This window comes from Urocitellus parryii, chromosome 13 (assembly GCF_045843805.1).
Source record: "Urocitellus parryii isolate mUroPar1 chromosome 13, mUroPar1.hap1, whole genome shotgun sequence".
Taxonomy (NCBI): domain Eukaryota; kingdom Metazoa; phylum Chordata; class Mammalia; order Rodentia; family Sciuridae; genus Urocitellus; species Urocitellus parryii.
In genome coordinates, this window is record NC_135543.1 from 52,017,463 (window position 1) to 52,038,319 (window position 20,857).

Sequence of the window (20,857 nt, forward strand, 5' to 3'; positions counted from 1 at the left end):
GTTAAAAGGACAAATAAATGTTAAAAAATAGAGGAAGTTATATAAGTTTGAATGGGGATAGAGAGAGGAGACAGACAGAGGCATTTAAAAACTTATCAGCAAATGCTCAGCATTTCACTTGGATTAAGAAAAACATGGTCTCTTAGAATATATAAGGCACAGGTATCAGATATCCGAATCAGGTCATTGTCAGCTTACTGACATCTGGGAGTGTGGACTGTGTATCATAGACTATGGCGCTATGTGATTATAATATCCTGTTAAGCTTTTCATGACAACTCAAAGAGATAATGATTTGAATTAAATGTGAATAGTCACTTGTAAACCTAAGAATGAGCAATAGAAGTTAATAACTATGATCCCGGTCACTTCTTGATGAAATAATTTTCCTGTACATGTACTGAACATGCGTACTCCAAAGAATCGCACATGGGCTCTAATATAAGCTCTTCCTGACCTTCTACGTCTCTTAGCAAAATGAGGCCACAGGTATGTCTGCCTGACAAACAAACAAAAATAAATAAATAAAAAATAGGCTCTGGAACCAAATTCCTCTAAACATTTGATCATTGTTCAGCTCAAGGAATAGTGCATAAATGTCCAACCCATCTCTGATTACTTTTATAATTCATTAGTCAACAGTATTTCGAATGGTTAGCTGAAAACATAACACTCAGAATCCACACTGATGGAAGTGAACACGGATGATGAAGAATGTGACCCGGACAATGAGAGGTGAGGACACTGATGGAGACAGATGGAACGGCTTGACTTTTCAATTCTCACCTACGAGGTCCTTCTTCTTTTTCTGGGGGTCAGACTGACTTTGCCCCTGGGGAGCTGCCTTCTGTGGTGGTGGGGACAGCTCTTCCTGAACTGTTTCACTTACTTTACTCACTTCTGTTTGGCCCAGGCTGAGAGGGCTACTGGGTGGTGAAGGTTTGTTAGGTTTGCTACTGGGCAAAGCAGCTTTCTGCAAGGTTGGTGGGGAGGCTCCATGCACGCCCCCCCTGGAGTCTGTTAGTCCATCAGGTGCATCACTCAGTTCAGGCCACACCTCTGGAGACACTCCTCCCCCTACAATCGCCAGATAACAACAGAAACGCTGTGAGCCTGGAGACGCGCTCTTAGGTAACAGAACAAACAGAAATAACATCAGGACTGCAAGCAGAGCAAAACCCATCTTGGTCTGACAGAAATCACTTGGATTTACAAGAAATAGGGAGAACACACATTTCTCATAATGCACACCAGGAAACATTTCAACTTCTCCATATTCTGGAAAAAAGAAGAAATGAGAACAAAAAAACCACAGACATAGAACAGAAACCAGTTCTATTTGCAGAACCCAGTGCAGTTTTTAGTTTATACAGAAAAACAAGTCTTAGACATTTCTTGAGATAGATAAGCTCTCTTATTCAACAGAATAGGGAAAAAAGGCAAGAGACATAATATTTAAAAAGTGTACAAGAGACATCATATGAAAGATCCTGATTTCATAACAGAATTCTATCCATTACTACAACAGGAATGACCTGTACCTCCCAACTTCAAGAAACATGTCTATTATTGTCCATATTATTATAAGAAATACTAGAGAAGCTGGGCTTATGGCTCAGTGGTGGAATGCTTGCTTAGCACGTGTGAGGCACTGGGTTTGATCCTCGGAACCACATAAAAATAAAAAAATAAAAAGTATTGTGTCCATTTATAACTAAAAAAATTTAACGAAAAGGAAATACTAGAAAGTAATATTTGATAATAGAAGACAACAGACATTAAATGATCTTTATATATATATATATGTGTGTGTGTGTGTGTGTGTGTGTGTGTGTGTGTGTGTGTATAGATATATATATGGTGCTGGGGATTCAATCCAGGGCCTTGAGCATGCTAAGCATGTGCTCTACCACTGAGCTACACCACCAGCTCAATCTCTTTTTAATATGTTAGCATATCACAGATTTTATTTTTGTTGGTCTGGATTACCCAGGTCCCTTCCTACTCAATCCAAAATTGGGAGGTACATCATACACATACATATAATTATTTTATTACTGGTTTTATTCTGTTGGTTATTTTGCAAGCAGAGATGAAGCATATCATTAAGCAACCACCTTACATGAATTCTAGAAGGGTTTGTAAGAAGCATATTAGTGTACTGTTAGTGAAAACAAGCCAAGCTCTGTTGTAGATGAAATAGCTTTTAGGTACAAGATGATCTGGGTTATGGGTGATATACCACTTCATGGAATCAGGATGGCCCTCCACAGTCCCAGGATGAGCATGAAGTTAGAATGGAGTTTCACACAATGGAAACTATCTGAGGAAATGTGGAATTGTGAAGATGAAAAGGTTACAGATGTGCAGAATCTGGATAAGTGATGAAGATCTGTCAATGACAGCTATGGGGGGTTAGATGTCACCTAAAGCCAAAGAAAATGATCATCTAAAGACGGAAGATGGAGCAGTAGGAGAAGCTTTAGACGATTTCTGGAGGCTACGGTATCTTCTTTTATAATTTAGAGAAATTCACTTTTTTTCCCTACCAAGTTATGCATAAGGAACTTACCAATAGCAGCTTTGACTTCAATAGCTTCTGAATCCTGGGAATATTCACTAAGTCCAGCTGCATTAACTGCTCTGACCCGGAAAATATAACTCTGACCAGTCACCAATCCATGACAGGTAAATCTAAAAGGGAAAGAAAGTTTCAAAAAGACTTTCCTAGGAAGAAAATTAGGGAAGATGATTATTAGTTTAGTTGAGTGGTCTGAATTTATGAAAATGATTCATTTTTTTTCAAAAGGAAGAAAAGATCTTTAGAGAGATTCAGGTAACATATGTACTTTAGACAAGAAGGCAATTAAGTCAATTTTTAAAACTGTCAAAAAAATGAGGACTCCTGGTTTTCCCCTTAATATTCATCAGTATAATGGGGATAATAACACCTACATAAAAATTTCATGTAAAGATTAGCCATAAAGTAGAAAAAATATCATTACAGGGTCTAGCACACATGAGGTGTTTAATAAATAATAGGTGGCATTAATGTTATTATTAATGGCTATTTCGGGCATATGCTTATGACTATAAGGTATTGGCTGCTCTTTGTCACAGAGACTGTCTCCTTACATGCCAAAGAAGGTACAATTACTTGAGAATTACCCTGGAATCTGATAATAAGGTGAAAAATGGTTTCCAGAATTACTATTTAGATGTAAGTATTCAATAATGAGATGGGAATCCACAGGCAGTTTCACACATACAACAACCTTACTCTCCAATTGCTCTCATGGCTATAAATAGCTGTTTCATGAGTCACTGTAATATTTAAATCCATCTAAGAACTGTAGCTTGAGGAAATAACAGGTCTGCTAATGACTATATTACTTTTAGCTTGTTCAAATATTTATAAAGGCAGCCAGTCTTTCAGTGCTTAGGGTCAGCTTGGTTCTGCCAATATTTATTGAGCCCTCAAGTGTTAGGGGCGCTGAGATATTGTGGATATGACCCTTCAGCAGCTCTGGTCTGATTGTAGAAGGGCAGACTCTGCTACCCTCATGAACGCTCCTGAAAAGCCCCAGGAAAATGCTGGAGAGCATAGACACTGTGTTGTAAGAAATGAATATTTTACAAAATATATTTCCTTCTCCCATTCTCTCATTTTCTACAAAGGAACCAATTCATCCTATGAGGTGGTTGGCCTTAGAAGAGGTCCACGCCAGAACTTGCCCCACCAGCCCATCTGATCCCCCTCTCAGACTGGTTCTCTAAATCAAAGGAAGCTCAGAGTGTGGGTGCAGAATTCACCACCAGTTTACAAAGCTGGTTGAGAATACAGTTGACAGCAACAATAAAAAATGACCCTCCTCACATTAAAAACAAAGACAACGAGGTGGAAAAGCATCCAGAATGTCCCTGTGTTGCTGTTTCTTATGTCAGCTTAGCATAGGATTTAATCATGGTGATGCTTAGAATTGGTGAAATGGTGATAGCTTTCTGTTCATGTGTGTTTGGTAGAGCCTATTAGGTCCTTGGAATCTGGTATCTCATTCCCTATTAAAGCCCTGAACAGAGGGGGAAGAAAGAAAGAAATAATAAAAAGAAAAAGAATCAGAAAAGAGGTATAAAACGAACTCTCAGAAGAACTGCCATGGTTTCTAAGTAAGTATTCAACATTTCAAGCCAAACTTTTCATCCCAAATGTACTCCAATAGACGTGCTCCGTTTTAAATGGATTTGGATATTTAAGGTAGATGTGTGGTATTTTTCTCTTTCTTAATCTCCCTCCATTAGATGTTTGGGCTGCAGTTTGGGCCCCCAGTGGCTCTAAGACACCCCGTTTAATTACCGTGAGCCCTTTACAGGGTTGTTGTTGCAGGGCTCCCACTTGCCAGAGCCAACGATGCTTGACTCGATGTAGTATCCGACCAGCTCTTGGGCATCTTTGGACTCCTCCCAGGAAACCACCACTGAGGTGTCTGTGTTTCTGCTTGGGATGATTTTGCCAGGGGGCTTGGGAATATCTGAGTAAGGAGAAAAATGGTGATAAAACCCAGGATGGTTTGGAAAAATTAACCTCATCACATCTGCATAAACACACACATATGGAAATTGTAAATAAATAATTATATCAATAATTTGCTTTATTTCATAATATATTTGTTAAGGCAGAAAAATTTTAAGTGCTAATTTGGGAACATCAACTAAATTTACATGCACTTTAGAAAAACTGGGGAAGTCTACTTTTTATAAACAAAAATAATGAATTTTTATTCAACAGATAGGCCAAGTACAATCATCAATCAAATATATGATTACTGGGGAAGATGAATGGTCTGAATTTATGAAAATGATTCATTTTTACCTATGTGTGTGTGTGTGTTTTATAAGACCCAAACGGAAGGGTTAGAAAGGAAGAAATAACAAAAAAGGAAAAGAATCAGAAAATAGCTATAAAATGAACTCTGAATAAATGACATTATGTGTATTTCCAAGTGTTTAACATTGCAAGTAAATCTCTTTCCCCAAATGTATTGCATTAGATGTATTCAGTTTTAAATTCATTTAGATATTTAAAATAAGTGCTCAGTTATGTATATAAATACACACATAGATACTGTGGGTATATGCACGTATGCATACTAACTCCATTCATGCTTGGAATGTTCTCTTGGAGTAAATAAGCTCACAGTTGCTCCATCTGACATTACACTTACCAAGTTTGTCCCCTACCACAGTCACTTCTGTCGCCTCGGAGGGTTCCCCAACTCCTGCAGAGTTGGAGCAGCGCACTCTGAAGCGGTAGGATTTCCCCTCGGCCAAGTCGAAGAGGGCGAAGCGTGGAGACTTCACCGGGAGTTCTGTGTTCACCCGCTGCCAGTTTTCTGTTCCCGCGTCACACTGCAGCAAGAACAGGGACCCCCACTGAAAGCCCACCGAGTACAAAGGGGGCTCCATTGAGGACAGGCATCCCCAAGTTTCATTTACCTGCCAACACACTGCCACCTGCCCCTAAGTTAGACTGGAGAAGAGAAGAACGTGGGGGATGAGGCCCCTGGAATCTTCAGGATTCTCTCTCTATACCAAAGGGGCTTTGACAAACATGGGACTTTAAGACTTCACTTCCTTTATTAAGCAGATCGATCTACTTAAAGAAGTTTTTATTTCAAGGATAGTTTGGAGTCAGGTATTTTTATAATACATAGGGTAGATAATTAAATGTAATATGCTGTATCATATAAATTTTCATGACATTGTTATAAACTGTATTATTTTAGTTGAGCATTATTTAGTGACTCATAACATCATTCAGGTCCTGTGCTCAAATATCCACGTGTCTTCAGAGAGGCTGTTTCAATCACCAGATCCCATCACCAATTTAAAAAGAATTCTTGTTTTTTTTTTTTTTTTTTTTTTTTTTACATCACTCTATCCCTTGCCCTGCTTAATTTTTCTCGAAAACATGTATCCCTATTTGAAATTAAATAACTTATTTGTTGTGTCCTCCACCGGAAAGTATATGAATTTAGAGAGCTGTTGAATTCACTACTCTAACCCAGAGCCTAGAACTGTATCTAGCACACAGTAATCAACTTTTTTAGTTTGAATGAATGAATGAAATTTGTGAAAGACCAAGAATGTGTGCTTTTTATTCTAGAACAAATTTTAGGGTAAGTCATGGGAAAACTAATTTAAAGAGATTTACTCTTAAAATTAAAATGATGTAGAGTGACATAGAAATCCTTAAATGGAGAATGTGGTGAGATTTGGTAGAGAATATAGTAAAAAAACTGTCAGAATTCTTCAGTGAGCCTTTCTTTCTCCTAGTCTACTTCCAAATGCATCCAAGGTCAGCAGAAGCAGAGATTTTTAAAATCTTGTCTGATTTTGCTACAGATATTTTTAAGGGTTTCAAAAGATTTTTCCAGAAATCCAGTTTTTGTGATAGATTAATCAGCTGTCAAAGGTGACATATTTGGGGCATGTAAGTTTACTAGAACATCATTCAGCATAATCTTCACTGTCTTGACTGGAGGCGTGGAATGATAGAAGGGACCCAAAGACATGGGTCTGATCCTAGTTGTGTTAATAATGAGCTACACGACCTTGGAAAATCACATGAATGCTTTTGGTCTGGGTTTCATCATCTGTAAAATAGGCAGATTTAGTAAGGCAACCTCTAAAGTCCCTTGCAGTGTCTTTTAGGATAATGTGTCATTTGTCTGTGTGATCTACTGCCTACTGAAGGGTAACTTTGTCTCAGACATTTAAGTTTTTAGTTTATAGTTGTGTTTTGACATATCCCCCCCAGGGGGGCATTTCCTTAAACAATTATTGGTCGTTTATACTTTCATAATAAAAAATAATAGCTGTCTTTTGTTAGGTTAAGAACTTTATAGGCTGTTATAACTTTACCCCTCTCAACGATGCTTTTGAAGTTCTCAAGAGATTGAATTTGGCAAGATTGAAAGGCAGCCTTGTGAAATACAGGTTCAGTATTCCTTATTTGAAATGCTTGTAACCAGAAGTGCCTCAGATGTTGGAATTTTTTGGATTTTTGGAAAATTTGCATAGACTTTATTGGTTAAGAATCCTCTATCTGAAAACCTAAAATCCAAAACATTTTGAGCATCATGTTGGCTCATGATTTTGGGTTTTCAGATTATGAATGTTCAACCTGTGGTTGGATTTGTGGATCTGAGCCAGACTGCCCAGGTTCAAATCCTAGCTCAGGCTCATACTTGCTGTGTGACCTTGGACAAATGATATATCCCACCAATAACTCAATTCTCTCATCTACAAAATAACTATAATGAAAATAAAACTATGAACCTCAAAGGGTTACTTTAAGAATTCAGTGGGTTAACATGTAGAAAAGTTCCAGGCCTATGGCAAACACTATTTTCATTCCTGTGGATAGAAACAGAGCCTGGCAAGTGATATAGTCCTTATCTCTGACAGGACTGTATTTTTGACAGGGGAATGAGGGAAAGAGCTAAGATGTAAGATACACAAGGAAAAAATCGGGGGCTGGAAAGAATATAGGATAGGGACGGTTGGAGTGCAGAAATGGATTCATCTGATTCCTGCACTAATAAAACAATCAATTTCAATCATTTTAGGGATCACAGATATGGCATAACTAGTTGGTTGCAGACCTGTAGACAGGTTCATGTTCTATGTGCATGCAAATTCCAGGCGAAAAGTTCCAAGAGAAGATGCAAGCACAGGGACTGACCCAAGAGGCAGTGCTGCCAGATGCATGAACATTCTGGAAATGGAAATACACCATGGGACAGAAGTAATTCAGCAAAAATAATTTTAGACTCAGCTCAGAATGGTTTGACATTTAGACAGTTCTGTAAACACCCCCAAGTCTTTGGACATGTTCTATATCCCCAATGTCTCAGCATCCTGGGTGTTCTGTAAGAGTGGATTGCACCCCATGCTGCCTCTCAAATCAACATGGTACCCATGAACGTCCACTTCTATCCAAATGGGTGGGATGGTGGAAGATACTTAACATCTTTAATCACAGATTCATAGATATTTATGTCTAGGGAAGTGACAGACTTTTATGGAGAAATTAGAGTTGGTGTGACCAGAGGAAACATTCAACAGAAGCCAGTGTTGACTCCTCAGAAAATGCCTCAGAATTGGGTTGTTGTGCTTTGTTATTACAGGAAAGATGGTAATTACTGTCACAGAGGTTATTCAGAACTCCCTGTGTATCATTTCAAAGCGATGAAGAGCAGGTGTGTGTTAAACACTCCCAGGAAATGAACATTTATCTACCACTCTATTCTTGCCCTCTATTAAACAAACAAGCAAACAAAAAAAAGCTCAGAATGCTACTTGGGTTTTATTTTATTTGAGGCTAATATCTAGAAAATATAACTATGTACATAAAAATTTTAAATATTACTTTTGTAAAACCAGACTCTTTGTTTAAAAAATATTTTTGTAGTTTTGATAGACCTTTATTTTATTTATTCATACCCAGTGTTGAAAATCGAACCCAGTGCCTCACACATGCCAGGCAAGTGTGCTACCACTGAACCCCAGCGCCAGCTCCAGCCCCCCAAAACCAGACTCTTTTGGGAAATGTCCATGTTCATGTGGAAGAGATGATGTATTTATGGTTATCAGTTTGCTAGGGATAAGAAGGAAGAGAGGAATGCAGCTCAAAGACATGAGCTAAACATGAGGAAAGTAATTAATAAAGGGACATTATGGAGCTGGGCGCTGTGGTGTATACTGTAATCCCAGCAACTCGGGAGGCTGAGGAAGGAGGATTGAGAGTTCAAAGCCAACCTCAGCAACTTAGCAAGACACTTAAAAACTCAGTGAAATCCTGTCTCTAAATAAAATAGTAAAAAAGGGCTGGGGATGTGGCTCAGTAGTTAAGCACCCCTTAATTGAATTGGGTTCAATTCCTGGTACAAAAAAAAAAAAATGGAAATCCTGGACACTCGCATTTTTAGCTCTCCTATAATTTTGTCAAGGGCCATTGATTTGAAATAAATAAAAGACCAAAAGATATCTCTATGTTGTTTTTATGTTGCTGCCTAATTTACAGATGGTTATGAAATTTATTCTCTTGCAATAATTGTCAGGGAAGGTGACCTAATAGATTGATAGAATTGATATTCAATTCTGATGAATAAGCATTCAAGATAAAAGAGGAAAATTATTTGCACTCCGTATTTATGTGAAAAAAAGTCCTTCTATGATTTTGCTATCAAAGTAAAATGTAAATGATAAGTTTTCATGCTAGTATACAATTTTATAAAAATAAAATTTGAAAGTGCAAAGGCTGGTTTCATTTACTGTTAAAAAAAATAGGCCAGGCATGGTGGTGCACACCTGTAATCCCAGCAGTTTGGGAGGCTGAGGCAGAAGGATCACAAATTCAAAACCAGTCTCAGCAATGTAGTGAGGCACTAAGCAACTTAGCGAGAACCTGTCTCAAAATAAAAAACAAAAAAAGGCTGGGGATGTGGCTCAGTGGGTAAGCACCCCCAGGTTTGTTTAATCCCCGGTACAAAACAAAAACAAAACCAAAAAAAACAAGAACCAACCATCAACCAACCAAAAAAGTGCATCATCACTACCAATAAAAATGTAAATGTTCTAATATATAAGACAAAAAAAAGTATTTTGGTTTATCTTCTCAATTATACCCTAATCATATGTGGGTTTTTTTGTTTGTTTGTTTGAGGTACTAGGGATCGAACACAAGGCCTTATGCATGCTAGGTTAAGTGTTCTACCACTGCAATCTCCCCACACCTCATAAAAACTTTCTTAACAAATGGATTTTGAGCCTCATGTTAAGCAAACTCCTTAAACATCCTTTTCAAGAAGCCATGATCCTGTGAACCAGGGATTTCTTGCATCCCTTTGACCTGGGCCTTACCTGCAGGCTCTCCTGTGTTTCCATACTGGCAACTGGATCCGTTTCCCCAATCCTGTCCTGCAGGTTGACTCTTTTCCATTTGCTGGGCATCAGTGCTTATCAGAACTCCCCTTGAACAGGGGTGTATGATTGATTGACATTTCATCCTCGTCCATTTCACTCACTCTAGGCCTTCATTGTATGTGACCCTCCCCAGTGTTCTGATCCTCAACACAAGTGTGTTTGTGAGAAAGCACTCTCCAGTGTCTTTGGTGGTTTTGTCATCCCTGACCCCACTCTACTCTCTGCACTTCCACGGTGGTGTGTGAGGGTTTGCTATGCTCAACTCTCCCTGTTTTTTGAAAGTAGTGCGACTTTTCTATTCCTCTGACCTATCTACCCCATTGATGTTCATTCCCTACCACACAAGCTCAAGTGGTAGAGGGATGAAGATCCCTTAACACAGAAAGGGAGGCAGAAAATCTCCAGAAAAATGCCATCATAAAGGCAATCTACAATTTCAGGAATATTTCTTTTTCCTATAGGAGACATGATTTGGGATCTGTAAGTCCTCTTAAGAGTTTATGGGTGAGGCTTAAAGTTCCAAAAGTCCCCTGAGACAAGAAGACTTTCAGGCAAAGTTCCACCAGATATACATTTTTCTATGGAGAGTTCATGGTTGTAAGGATGTAAAGAGTTCAGGACGTCCCCCTTTTCTTCTCCCTCAGTTCATTGTTCCCACAACTTTACTTCTACTTAAAAAAAAAAAAAAAGTCTTTGGGAAGTGGCACAAGGTCACCTTGATTCTGGAGTCTTACCTTTTCCACAAAGTACATGATGCCCTCATGGCCACGCTGGCCAGGGGGCTTCCAGCTTAGTACCACGTAGCTCCTGGTGGCCTCAGTGACAGAGAGGTTGGTGGGAGGCCCGGGAATAATACCCTCTGAAAAACAACAAGGACAAGTGAGCGTACCATCTGGGTGGCCTGGGACACTCAGAGAGTTCCAGATGCTTTTGTCCTCTGGGAGGAATCATTAATTATGGCTCCACAGTATAAAGAAGTACCTTGTCTTTAACATCTCCCTGAAACATCATTCATTCAATGGTTAGATGCCATGGAGTATTTAGCACACAGACCTGAGGAGCCTAGGACACGGTTTTTGTCTTTGAGTTGTTTATACTTGACTTGATGAAAACAGAAACTGAACAGCACAGCAAGTGGGAGCTTAGGTGCTGAAGGTCGTGAAGGTCGCGAAGAAGTGCGTGCTGAAGTCTGCCCTGTGTCACGAGGGGGTGGGGTTCGATTTTGTCATCCTTTATTGGTACTGGCACTCCCAGTGTGCTCAGCTGATTCCTTTGGTGCGTCCTTTCAGTTTCAGTGAAGTTCATATCTCTGTCCCACCCACTAGCCTCGAGGCACTTACTTAACGCTGACCTTTGGTATCTCTGTATTTCCAGACCCTCACTCTCTGCTTATAAGAAAGGCCAGTTTTGCCAGCACGATGGCGCATGCCTATAATCCCAGTGGCTCTGGAGGCTGAGACAAGAAGTCTGCAGGTTCAAAGCCAGCCTCAGCAAGGTTGAGGCACTAAGCAACTCAGTGAGACCCTGTCTCTAAATAAAATACAAAAATAGGGCTGGAGATGTGGCTCAGTGGTTGAACGTCCCTGAGTTCAACCCCTGGTACCAAAAAAAAAAAAAAAAAGAAAAGAAAGAAAGACCAGCTTTACCGTAGCTTCAACTATAATCCCAACTCTGCTGACCTTGGCTTCTGCTTACCTGGTCAAAGGATTTTGTGCTCCACCTTGTTTTAATCTCGGAGCCAGTGGAAACCTGCCTGTGGAGAGTTCATTTGGGTCTAAACTCTAGATACCCTGGGACTGCCAGGATCTGGGTACTCCTGAAATCTGCCCTTTCCTTCTCTGTGACTCTCCCAACCCCACTCTCATAACTTCTAATTTTCTCCCCAGCTAGGATTTCCAGAAACAATAGAGGGTATCTTGTAATTTTGTTTGCCAAATTGGTACATTTGTTTATTTAATATAGTTGCTGCCTTGGCAGACATTTTTAGGTCTGACATAAGTGGTTCGATACCCGGTTGTACCCAATCCTGTCTGGCCTAATTGAAACTTTGCCCTGCTGTGTGGTTGTTTGTGATACAGTCTACTTGTTCCTCATCTCACTGACCCAAACTCAACATACCCTTCAGATGCTAACCACAATAAAATCTGATGATCAACATCAAAGTCATGTAAATAAATTCCCCTTTCTTATGTGTTCTCTTTAAACTCACCAATCTACAACACTTGTGGGAATGCCTATGGACTTTAATAAGGGCATAATCCTACAAGTCTCTTTCTTCTTGCATGATGCTCTTGTTCCTTCTCTTGTTCTGGTTAACCTGATTGAGTTCCCTGCCACCTAACAAAAGCAATTCTTAAAAAGATTAAAATTGTTTTCCCAGATAAAGCTCAAGTGTATTTCTACAAATACAAAAATATCCAGCACCCAACAAATGTCTGGCACCTAATAAACAATTACCAACTATGAAAAGAAACATGAAAACATGATCTCTAATGAGGAGAAGAATCAATCAATAGAAACAAAACAAGAAAAGCTGCTGATTATAGAATCAGTATCTGTGAATTGCTGAACAAGATTAAGTAGACAAGGACACGGAAACAGCAATAAAAACACTCCACGGACTCAAGAGAGTAAGGATTGAATGAACACAGCAACAGGGAGCTGTGGGACAATTTCAAGTGGTTTCAAGTGGCATGTAGTCAGAGTTCCTGAAGAAGAAAAGACAGAAGGGGATACAAGAAAGAGCAAGTAAAAATCTTCCAGAGCTAATAACAAGTACAAACTCACAGGTCCTAGAAACTCTTCATATATGAAGAAAACTACACAAATGCAAATCATAATCAAATTTCTAAAACCAGTAATATCTGCTAAAGAGAATCTTGGTAGCAGATAGAGGAAAAAAGACATAACACCTACCCAGAAACAGAAATAATAACAGCAGTCATTCTTATAGAGCAGATCTGCATGACAATGGACCAAGCTCTTAAATACTGAAAGAAAACTGTCAGTCTAAAACTCTATATTCAGTGAAGATGTATCTCAAAAAAGGTAAAACAGAGGCTCTAAAAAAATATACAATAGATAAAATAATTTATAACTATAGACCTGCAATATAAGAAAGTTACAGGAAGTGGGCTCAGGTAGAAAGAAAGTCTTAATAGCACCTGAAAAGCAAAGAAAACAGCAAAAATGTGAATAAATATTGAGAATTTTTTTCTTCCCTTTTTTTTTTTTTTTGTACTTAAGATTGAACATAGTGGGCATTCCACCACTAAGCTACATAACTGGATCTTTTAAGTTTGTTAAATTTTGAGACAAGGTCTCATTAAATTGCTAAGGCTGACCTCAGATTTGCAATCCCTGTGCCTCAAATTCCCAAGTTGCTGGGAATACAGGTGTGTGCCACTAGGCTGGAGAGAATTTTTTTTTAAACTTTTTAATCTCTTTGAAAATAATTGACTGTTTAAAGTCAACATAACATTATATTGTGTGGTTTATAATATGGAATATAAGCAAATAAAATGTGTAACAATAATAGCACCATGGCTAGGAGGGGAGAGTGAAATAATAATGTTGTGAATTCTTACACTACTAATGAAATTAATATAATGGCAATTAAAGGAAGGCTGAGAAAATATGTATATTATAAATCCAAGTTACTAAAAACCAAAACATAGAATTATAGTCAATGGTATAAAGAGATAAAATTGAATACTAAGAAAATACTTATTACTTATTCCGAGCCAGGAATAGAGGTGCACACCTGTGATCCCAGTGACTTGGGAGGCTGAGGTAGGAGGATTGCAAGTTCAAAGCCAGCCCCAGCAAAACCAAAGTGCTAAGCAACTCAGTGAGTAAGTAAGTAAGTTTGCCTCTAAACAAAAAAGGGCTGGGGATGTAGCTCAGTGGTTGAGTGATCCTAAATTTAATCCCCGGTACTCCACCCAAATAATTATGGAAAAAATTTCCAAGAAACCTAATGTTTGTTTGGCTAAATTAGTTCTTCAAGAGTGGAAGACATAAGATCAATATATAAGAGACAATTATACTTCAATATATTAACATTAAAAATTAAAAATTAAAAAGCAATATAATTGAACAATATCATCAGATATATGAAATACTTAAAAAATAGTTGACAAAATGTGCAAGACAAACATACCAAAATATGAAGATGAGATAAATGAAAGAAATCTAAATAAATGGTGATATATCTTTGTTCATGAATTGGAGGATTCAATGTTGTTAAAATGTCAACTTAGATTCAGCAGAATCCCAACTGAAATCCAAGTGGCTTTGTTTTTGTTTTGTTTTATTTGTGTGTGTGTGCACAAATTGATGAGATAATTTAATTTTATATAGAAATACAAAGACAGACTAGTCAAACAACTTTGGAGAAAAACAACAACTTAAGATAATTTATGCTTCCTGATTCAAATATATGAAAAAAAAATAAAGCTTATAAAAGCTGCATTAGTCAAGACAGTATTATATTGAGATATAGAAAATAAAATTCTAGAGATTCTAGAAATATATTCATAGACATTTAGTCATTTGACTTTGACAATGGTGCCAAGGCAAACTCAATGGGTAAAGGGCAATCTTTCCAATAGATACAGCTGAAATAATTGGAAAGACATACACAAGTAATAATACTAATAATGATAATAACTAAGATCCTTGCTTCACACAATCTAGAAAACATTAATTTGAAATGGGTCACAGATTGAAATATAAAAGCTAGTACCACAACATTTCCAGAAAAAGAAATTTTAAAAATGTTCAGATTTGACAAAGACATCAAATGACACAAAAATATTATGAGGGAAATGCAAACCACAACCACAAAAAAATACCTCTATGAACCCACTGCAAAAGCTAAAATTAAAAAGACTGATCATACAAGTACTAATGATGGCATAGAACAACCGGAAGTCTCATCTAGTGCTGGTGGGAGTGTAAATGGTACAATCATTTTTAAAAAAATATATATTTTAGCTGTAGTTGGAAACAATACCTTTATTTATTTGTTTGTTTGTTTGTTTATATGTGGTCTGAAGATCAAACCCAGTGCCCCACATGTGCTAGGTGAGCGCTCTACTGCTCACAATCCCAGTCCCAGTACAATCGTTTTAGAGATCATTTAGCAATGCCTTTAAAAATTAAACATGCACATATCATATAACCCATCCATTCAACTCCTAGGTATTTATCCTAGAGCACTGATAATGTATATGTCTACACAAATACTTAAGAATGCTTTTAATAGTGACTGGATAATTAATGGGAATGAATTGATACACGCTTCAACATGGACAAATCTCAAAATAATTACACCAAGTGAAGAAAATCAGACAAAAATGAGTATAATTTTATTTATCTAACATTGTGGAGAATACGAAATATAGTGACAAGAAGCAGATCAGTGATGGCCTGGAGATGGGGCAGGGGTGAAGAAGGAAAATCACATAGGAGCATGAGAAATTTGGGGGATGGGATGGACATGTTTATTATTTTGATCATGGCCATGGCTTCTGGTGGGTACATATGTAAAATGTATCAAATTGTGCATTTATTGTTTAAGAACTGCACCTCAATAAAGTTTAAAAAACAAAATGTAATTCTCTGGGGCTTTGAAAGTATGACTCGGTGGTAGAGTATTTGCTTAGTGTGCAGAAGGCCCCAGATTCAAGCCCCAGTGCTGCCTCCAAAATGTGATTCTCTGATCTGTCACTTCATGGTCTCCAGATGTTTTAGAATGTCCTTTCCAAAACATCTTAAATCATACACACTGTGCCCTCTATAGCAAAAGGCAAATTGCATAGCAAAACATTGGCAACAGTAGCTGGGGAAGCCAGTTTTTACCTGTAGGTTCCTCTTCAGTGACAATGATCTGTCCAGTCCAGGGTGCTGAAGGGCGACCTGAACAGAGACAAAAATAAAAATAACAAACATTCACAAATGCCATTTTAAATGTATTGATAAATTGATAAACTGGCTGGATTAGTCACAAATGGGTTTGCTGTTAGTTTACTTTTGTATTTTCCCAACAAATCTTACCAAGCATGTGTTATGGTATTATGGTAGACATGGCCCCTATCTTCAATAGATTCACCATCCGCTAGAGTCTAGGATCTTTCTGAACAGACTGAGTCCACTTTTCTGGAAATGTACTTATACAAGTTAGGTATATAACATGTACACATGTAACTGTTCAATATGGATCTCCTGAAATATGTAGGCTTTCTCGTCTCTTCTTTTTTTTTTCTTTAATTTTTATTGTTGGTTGTTCAAAACATTACATAGTTCTTGACATATCATATTTCACCCTTTGATTCAAGTGGGTTATGAAATCCCATTTTTACCCCTATACAGCTTGTATTTGGGAAAAACACTTCTAGAACAATTGGAACAAATATAAGCCCCCAGGTTATGAAGATAAAAAAGGAGAGGGAGTGTCCTTCAGCAATAAAACTAGCCAAAAGCAATATTTCCAATTACATTTTGAGGAGTGTTATCCACCAAGGAAATTAGTTTAGATTCAGAGTAAAGAAAATAGAAGAGATAGAAATAAAGTTAGAGAAAAAATTCATTCTGCCATCCTCATAAACATCAGAAAGAGAACTATTCAACTTCTGCTTTAATCAGGGGACTTTTGGCCACAGTTTGTACAAAGACAAAAACTATTAAAGAAGATAACTTATCATCAACTCAACCACATCTTATTTTGGTTGGAATTTTAAAATAGGGATAAATGAAAAGGTGAGATGAATTTTGCAAATTTTGGAAAGAGGGAGAGAATTTGCAAATCCAGGGAAGTCTGAGGGTGGGTGAAAAGTGATTAGAGAATAATCAAGAAGTCTGATAAGACACAGGTACAGGGAAAAGGTGACATAATTTTGCCATGCCATTACATGTAATTAAGGTAAAGAATAACACTGTATATATGGATAGAACTGTAATCCTCCACTTGGGATTTTGTCCCCCTTTAGATATTTGGCAGTATCTAGAGACAGTTTTGATCATCACAATTGGGGATCTATGTTCCTGACATTGAATGGTAGAGGCAAGGAAAATTGCTAAGCATCCTACAATGAATATATAGGATACCTCCAACACAGAGTTACTGGTCTAAAATGTCATTAGGGCCTGGGGTTAGAAGCATAGTATAGACTGAAATTTTACTACAAAACAATTCTTGTAATGTCATTTTATGGTTCCCTTTATTGGGGATGAACTAATAATACATAAAATGAATAAAAATGCTCTCAGGCTATTTTTGTATTTCATTCCACACCTGATGCTTGGAACTCAGATTAGCAAGGTTCATTTTCTGAATAAGATTAAAAAAAATAAAGCCCATATGAGAACGGGTGAGTCAAAAACCAAATATATCTTATGTTTTCAAGCTTCTCCCTTGTCCCATGATTTTCTGATGAAAATAAGGATTTCTTATTCTCATCTCCCTCTAGTGGAAGGGAAAGGGGTAACCTTGCAATGAAACCTTCTGCAGTTATTTTTTCTTTAAAGTTTAAGGAAGATCCTGAAAAAAGTGAAAAGTGCTTACTTTTAAGTCTAGCTTTTTCAGCAGGATCCAGTGCAGCCACAGGCTCAGAAACTCGAGATGGAAGGCCTATTCCAGTTTTATTCACAGCTCGAACTCGGAATATATAGGAACGACCTTCTATCAATCCAGTGACTGGAAAACGAGCAAACTTCACAGGTGTGTCGTTGCATTGAGACCAGCAATCGGTGCCCACCTCACATCTACGGGAAGGAACATGATTGACAAGAATATTACAAGAAGTATGGCTAAATCAATAGTGCCAAAGCTGCAAACCCACCTAGTTGCTTCAGATCATCTCTGTTAAATATCAGCATGGTTTGCTACTGATTTAAACTGCAGGCACTCAGTTCCATTCAAATGTAATGCGTCTTCTTCAATAAGCAAAAAGGAGCCTCTGACCTTTTCTGAACTCCAAAGTAGGGAGCTAAGAAGTCTCGAATGCTAAGTGGAGGAGTCTGGGGGAACAAGAAATAGGTGGGTTTCTATCATCTTTACTTGGGAGGGTGAGTCTTATGGGGACACATCTCCTGAGCTGATGACTTTAATCTACCCTTTGTGATTTTTTTTTTCTTTGTCTTCTTTTTAAGTAGGTTTTTATTTTTTTTGAAAATGAAGCATTATTGGGAAGGTGGCGCCTTTAAAAAAGATAATTATTTGCTCTGTAGTTTGGAAAACAGCTCAACATATTTTCTTGATGGTGACCACATCCTGTGTGGGTGGAATGGTGAAGAGGTTAGTGTCCTATGTTTGTTTGTTTAACAGATGAGATTGATTAGAGAGGCAGGGAGATTTCCAGGGGGAAATTAAGTACTTGGAAACTGATTTCTAATTGAGTGCTTTTACAGCAGCTGGTACCTAGGGATAAAGGGCGGGCAGTGGGGAGAGCTCCTCCAGAGACAAATATGATATTTGCCTCTTAGCCTGATTGACAGAGCTTTAGAGGCTCAAACTGTGATTGAGTTGTGCCCTACTAGGATTAATTCATCGTTGTTTACAAGCAGAAAATGGCACTTTGAGTTTATATCACTTCCCCATATGACTCTATGTCCAAAATCTAGGGTTCCCAAATGAAGCTCATGGGGGTGACAGTGCCAGTGCCCGTGCAGAGGAGGCTGGGGAAGTCTTCCCTTCTTCATCATCACCTTCCATTCTTTGAAGTAGACAGTAGGCACTTTTTTCAGTGTTAATATAAAGGACTATCTCAATGTTTCCTCTGTAGAAATTCTGGAGCTTCTCAGGGTGGGCAATGGCAGGGAGCTGAGAGGACAGTTCTCCAAACCACTCTGGTCTCCAGAAGTTCTGCTAGGACTCATTCTCCCTCTTCCTTTGCAGACACTGTCATGGTGACACAGTGATACTAGAGAGTGCTTTCTAATCCTCATGTGGGCAGAAAGAAAAGTAGAGGGCCACCGATCTAGAAACTTCTACAGCATGTTGGAGCAGAAAGATCACAAACCTATAGCCAGGCTGATATGCGAATCCCAGTTCTGCTACTCACTACTTATTGTTAGAGATGTGAGGGTTTTGTTGTTGTTGTTGTTGTTGTTTGTTTTTTATTATAAGGGATTAAACCCAGGGGTGCTTAACCATTGAGATACATCTGCAGTCTTTTTTTTTTTTTTTTTTTTGAGACAGGGTCTCACTAAGTTGCTTAGGCCCTTGCTAAATTGCTGAGGCTGGCTTTGAACTGGAAATCCTCCTGCCTCAGCCTACCGAGTTGCTGAGATTATAGTCTGTACCTGACTAATGTAAAGTCTACTATAACTTGGTACAGAGCCCTTATAATATAGTAACAGAGATTAACTGTCCCCTGTGGCTTCCCCAACCAAAAATGAAAAAAGAACTATTTGAATAGAAACTAAGAGAAAAATCTACTTAGGCCAATAATCTAAATTTATTGTCTATATCATTCAAAGTCACTGGATAATTAATGTGTAAAACCTAGTTACCATAAAAACTAGGTAACTAGCTGCAGTTGTAGCTCAGTGGTAGAGCATTTGCCTAGCACAGGTAAGGCACTGGGTTCAATCATCAGCATCACATAAAAACAAATAAATAAAATAAAGGTATTGTGTCCATCTACGACTAATTTTCTTTTTAAATTTTGGAGAATGTAAACAGCAAGAATTTATAGATAAAAGCATCTCTTAATACTGTAGAGTTTTGTTGTTATTTCTTGTATAACTTGAAACTGCACCCTGTAATTTAGATAATAATTTGCATTCCTAAAGTCAATATTCTATATTACTGACATACTAGAAATATAGACATCAAATATATAAAATATCAGATATTTCATTATTAAAGTGGCCTCTCTAAAGTCTTCCAATTTACAGTATTCTTGCCAAGTTGGTGACAAGCGTGGTCAAATTTAAGAATTTCTCTTTTGAATTGAGGTAAATTGGTAGATAAGAATATATAGATATAGATATGTGTGTGTGTTCACACAGGCATGTGTGTGTGTGTGCGTATGTGTGTGCACGTGTACATAGAAACAAAGAGAGAAAGAGAATGAGGATGAAGGATGAAGGATGGAGGAGGGGGATCACAATAAAAAGTCTTTCACCTAGGAATGACGGGAGAAATCAAGTGTGCATCTCTATGTAGTGTCAAAGAACAGTAAGTGAAGTTCAACTAGGCACTAACTTATCAATAAAATATCCCAAGATAGGGCTCCCTCCATCTACAGCTGGCTGCTTCCAAGAGATGATGATGTAGTCTTTGTTGGCATCCAAGCACACCACATCCAAGGGTGAGGCGGGGGCTCCTTCAATCTCTGCATCAGCATCTGTGGAGACAGAGAAGAATCCCATCAGACGTCTTTGATGGGCTCTGCCAGCTTGGCAGGCTGAGGTCTTGATGCACACATTTCTTACCAAACCACCACAGTGGCTACCTCTTTGGCTGTAATAGAGCAAGTTTCAAAATTTGCAATTTGTTTACCACCATAGCCATGTGTGCTTTTCACATCAGAGAGAAGAACATTATGTTAGAAAACAGAAAGGGCTCTGAAAAGGACCCACGACCTTTGCCTCATGACTCTTGCTGCCCAAAATGTTCCAAAAGAAAATTAATGGTAGATGTCAGAAATTGCTCTTGGACAAGTCACTTGTGCCAGAATTTCTGTTCGTAAAACATTGATTGTGCAATGTTACTAAGAATCTATGAAAGAGTCCTAAGGGGACAAACAGCTCATTCTGCCACCTTCTGGGTACATTCACAAAGAGAATAATAACCCATGCCCCATTCTTATGCTGGGCATTACCACTCTGACCAGAGAAAAGAAAACATCCTTTTTAACTG

The 20,857-nt window shown here is 38.1% G+C and overlaps 1 protein-coding gene across 1 annotated transcript in view; it reads right to left on the reverse strand.

Annotated features, from left to right (window-relative positions):
* The window catches only part of Myom1 (myomesin 1), a 129,643-nt gene that overhangs the window by 50,649 nt on the left and 58,137 nt on the right, over positions 1 to 20,857 (reverse strand). Inside the window, exons 11-17 of the mRNA XM_026394533.2 lie at positions 20,201 to 20,342; positions 17,555 to 17,754; positions 15,853 to 15,909; positions 10,722 to 10,846; positions 5,223 to 5,406; positions 4,355 to 4,529; positions 2,573 to 2,694 (exon numbers count right to left, since the gene is read on the reverse strand). Of these exons, the coding sequence (XP_026250318.2) occupies positions 2,573 to 2,694; positions 4,355 to 4,529; positions 5,223 to 5,406; positions 10,722 to 10,846; positions 15,853 to 15,909; positions 17,555 to 17,754; positions 20,201 to 20,342 (1,005 nt within the window). The remainder of the gene's footprint in view (positions 1 to 2,572; positions 2,695 to 4,354; positions 4,530 to 5,222; positions 5,407 to 10,721; positions 10,847 to 15,852; positions 15,910 to 17,554; positions 17,755 to 20,200; positions 20,343 to 20,857) is intronic.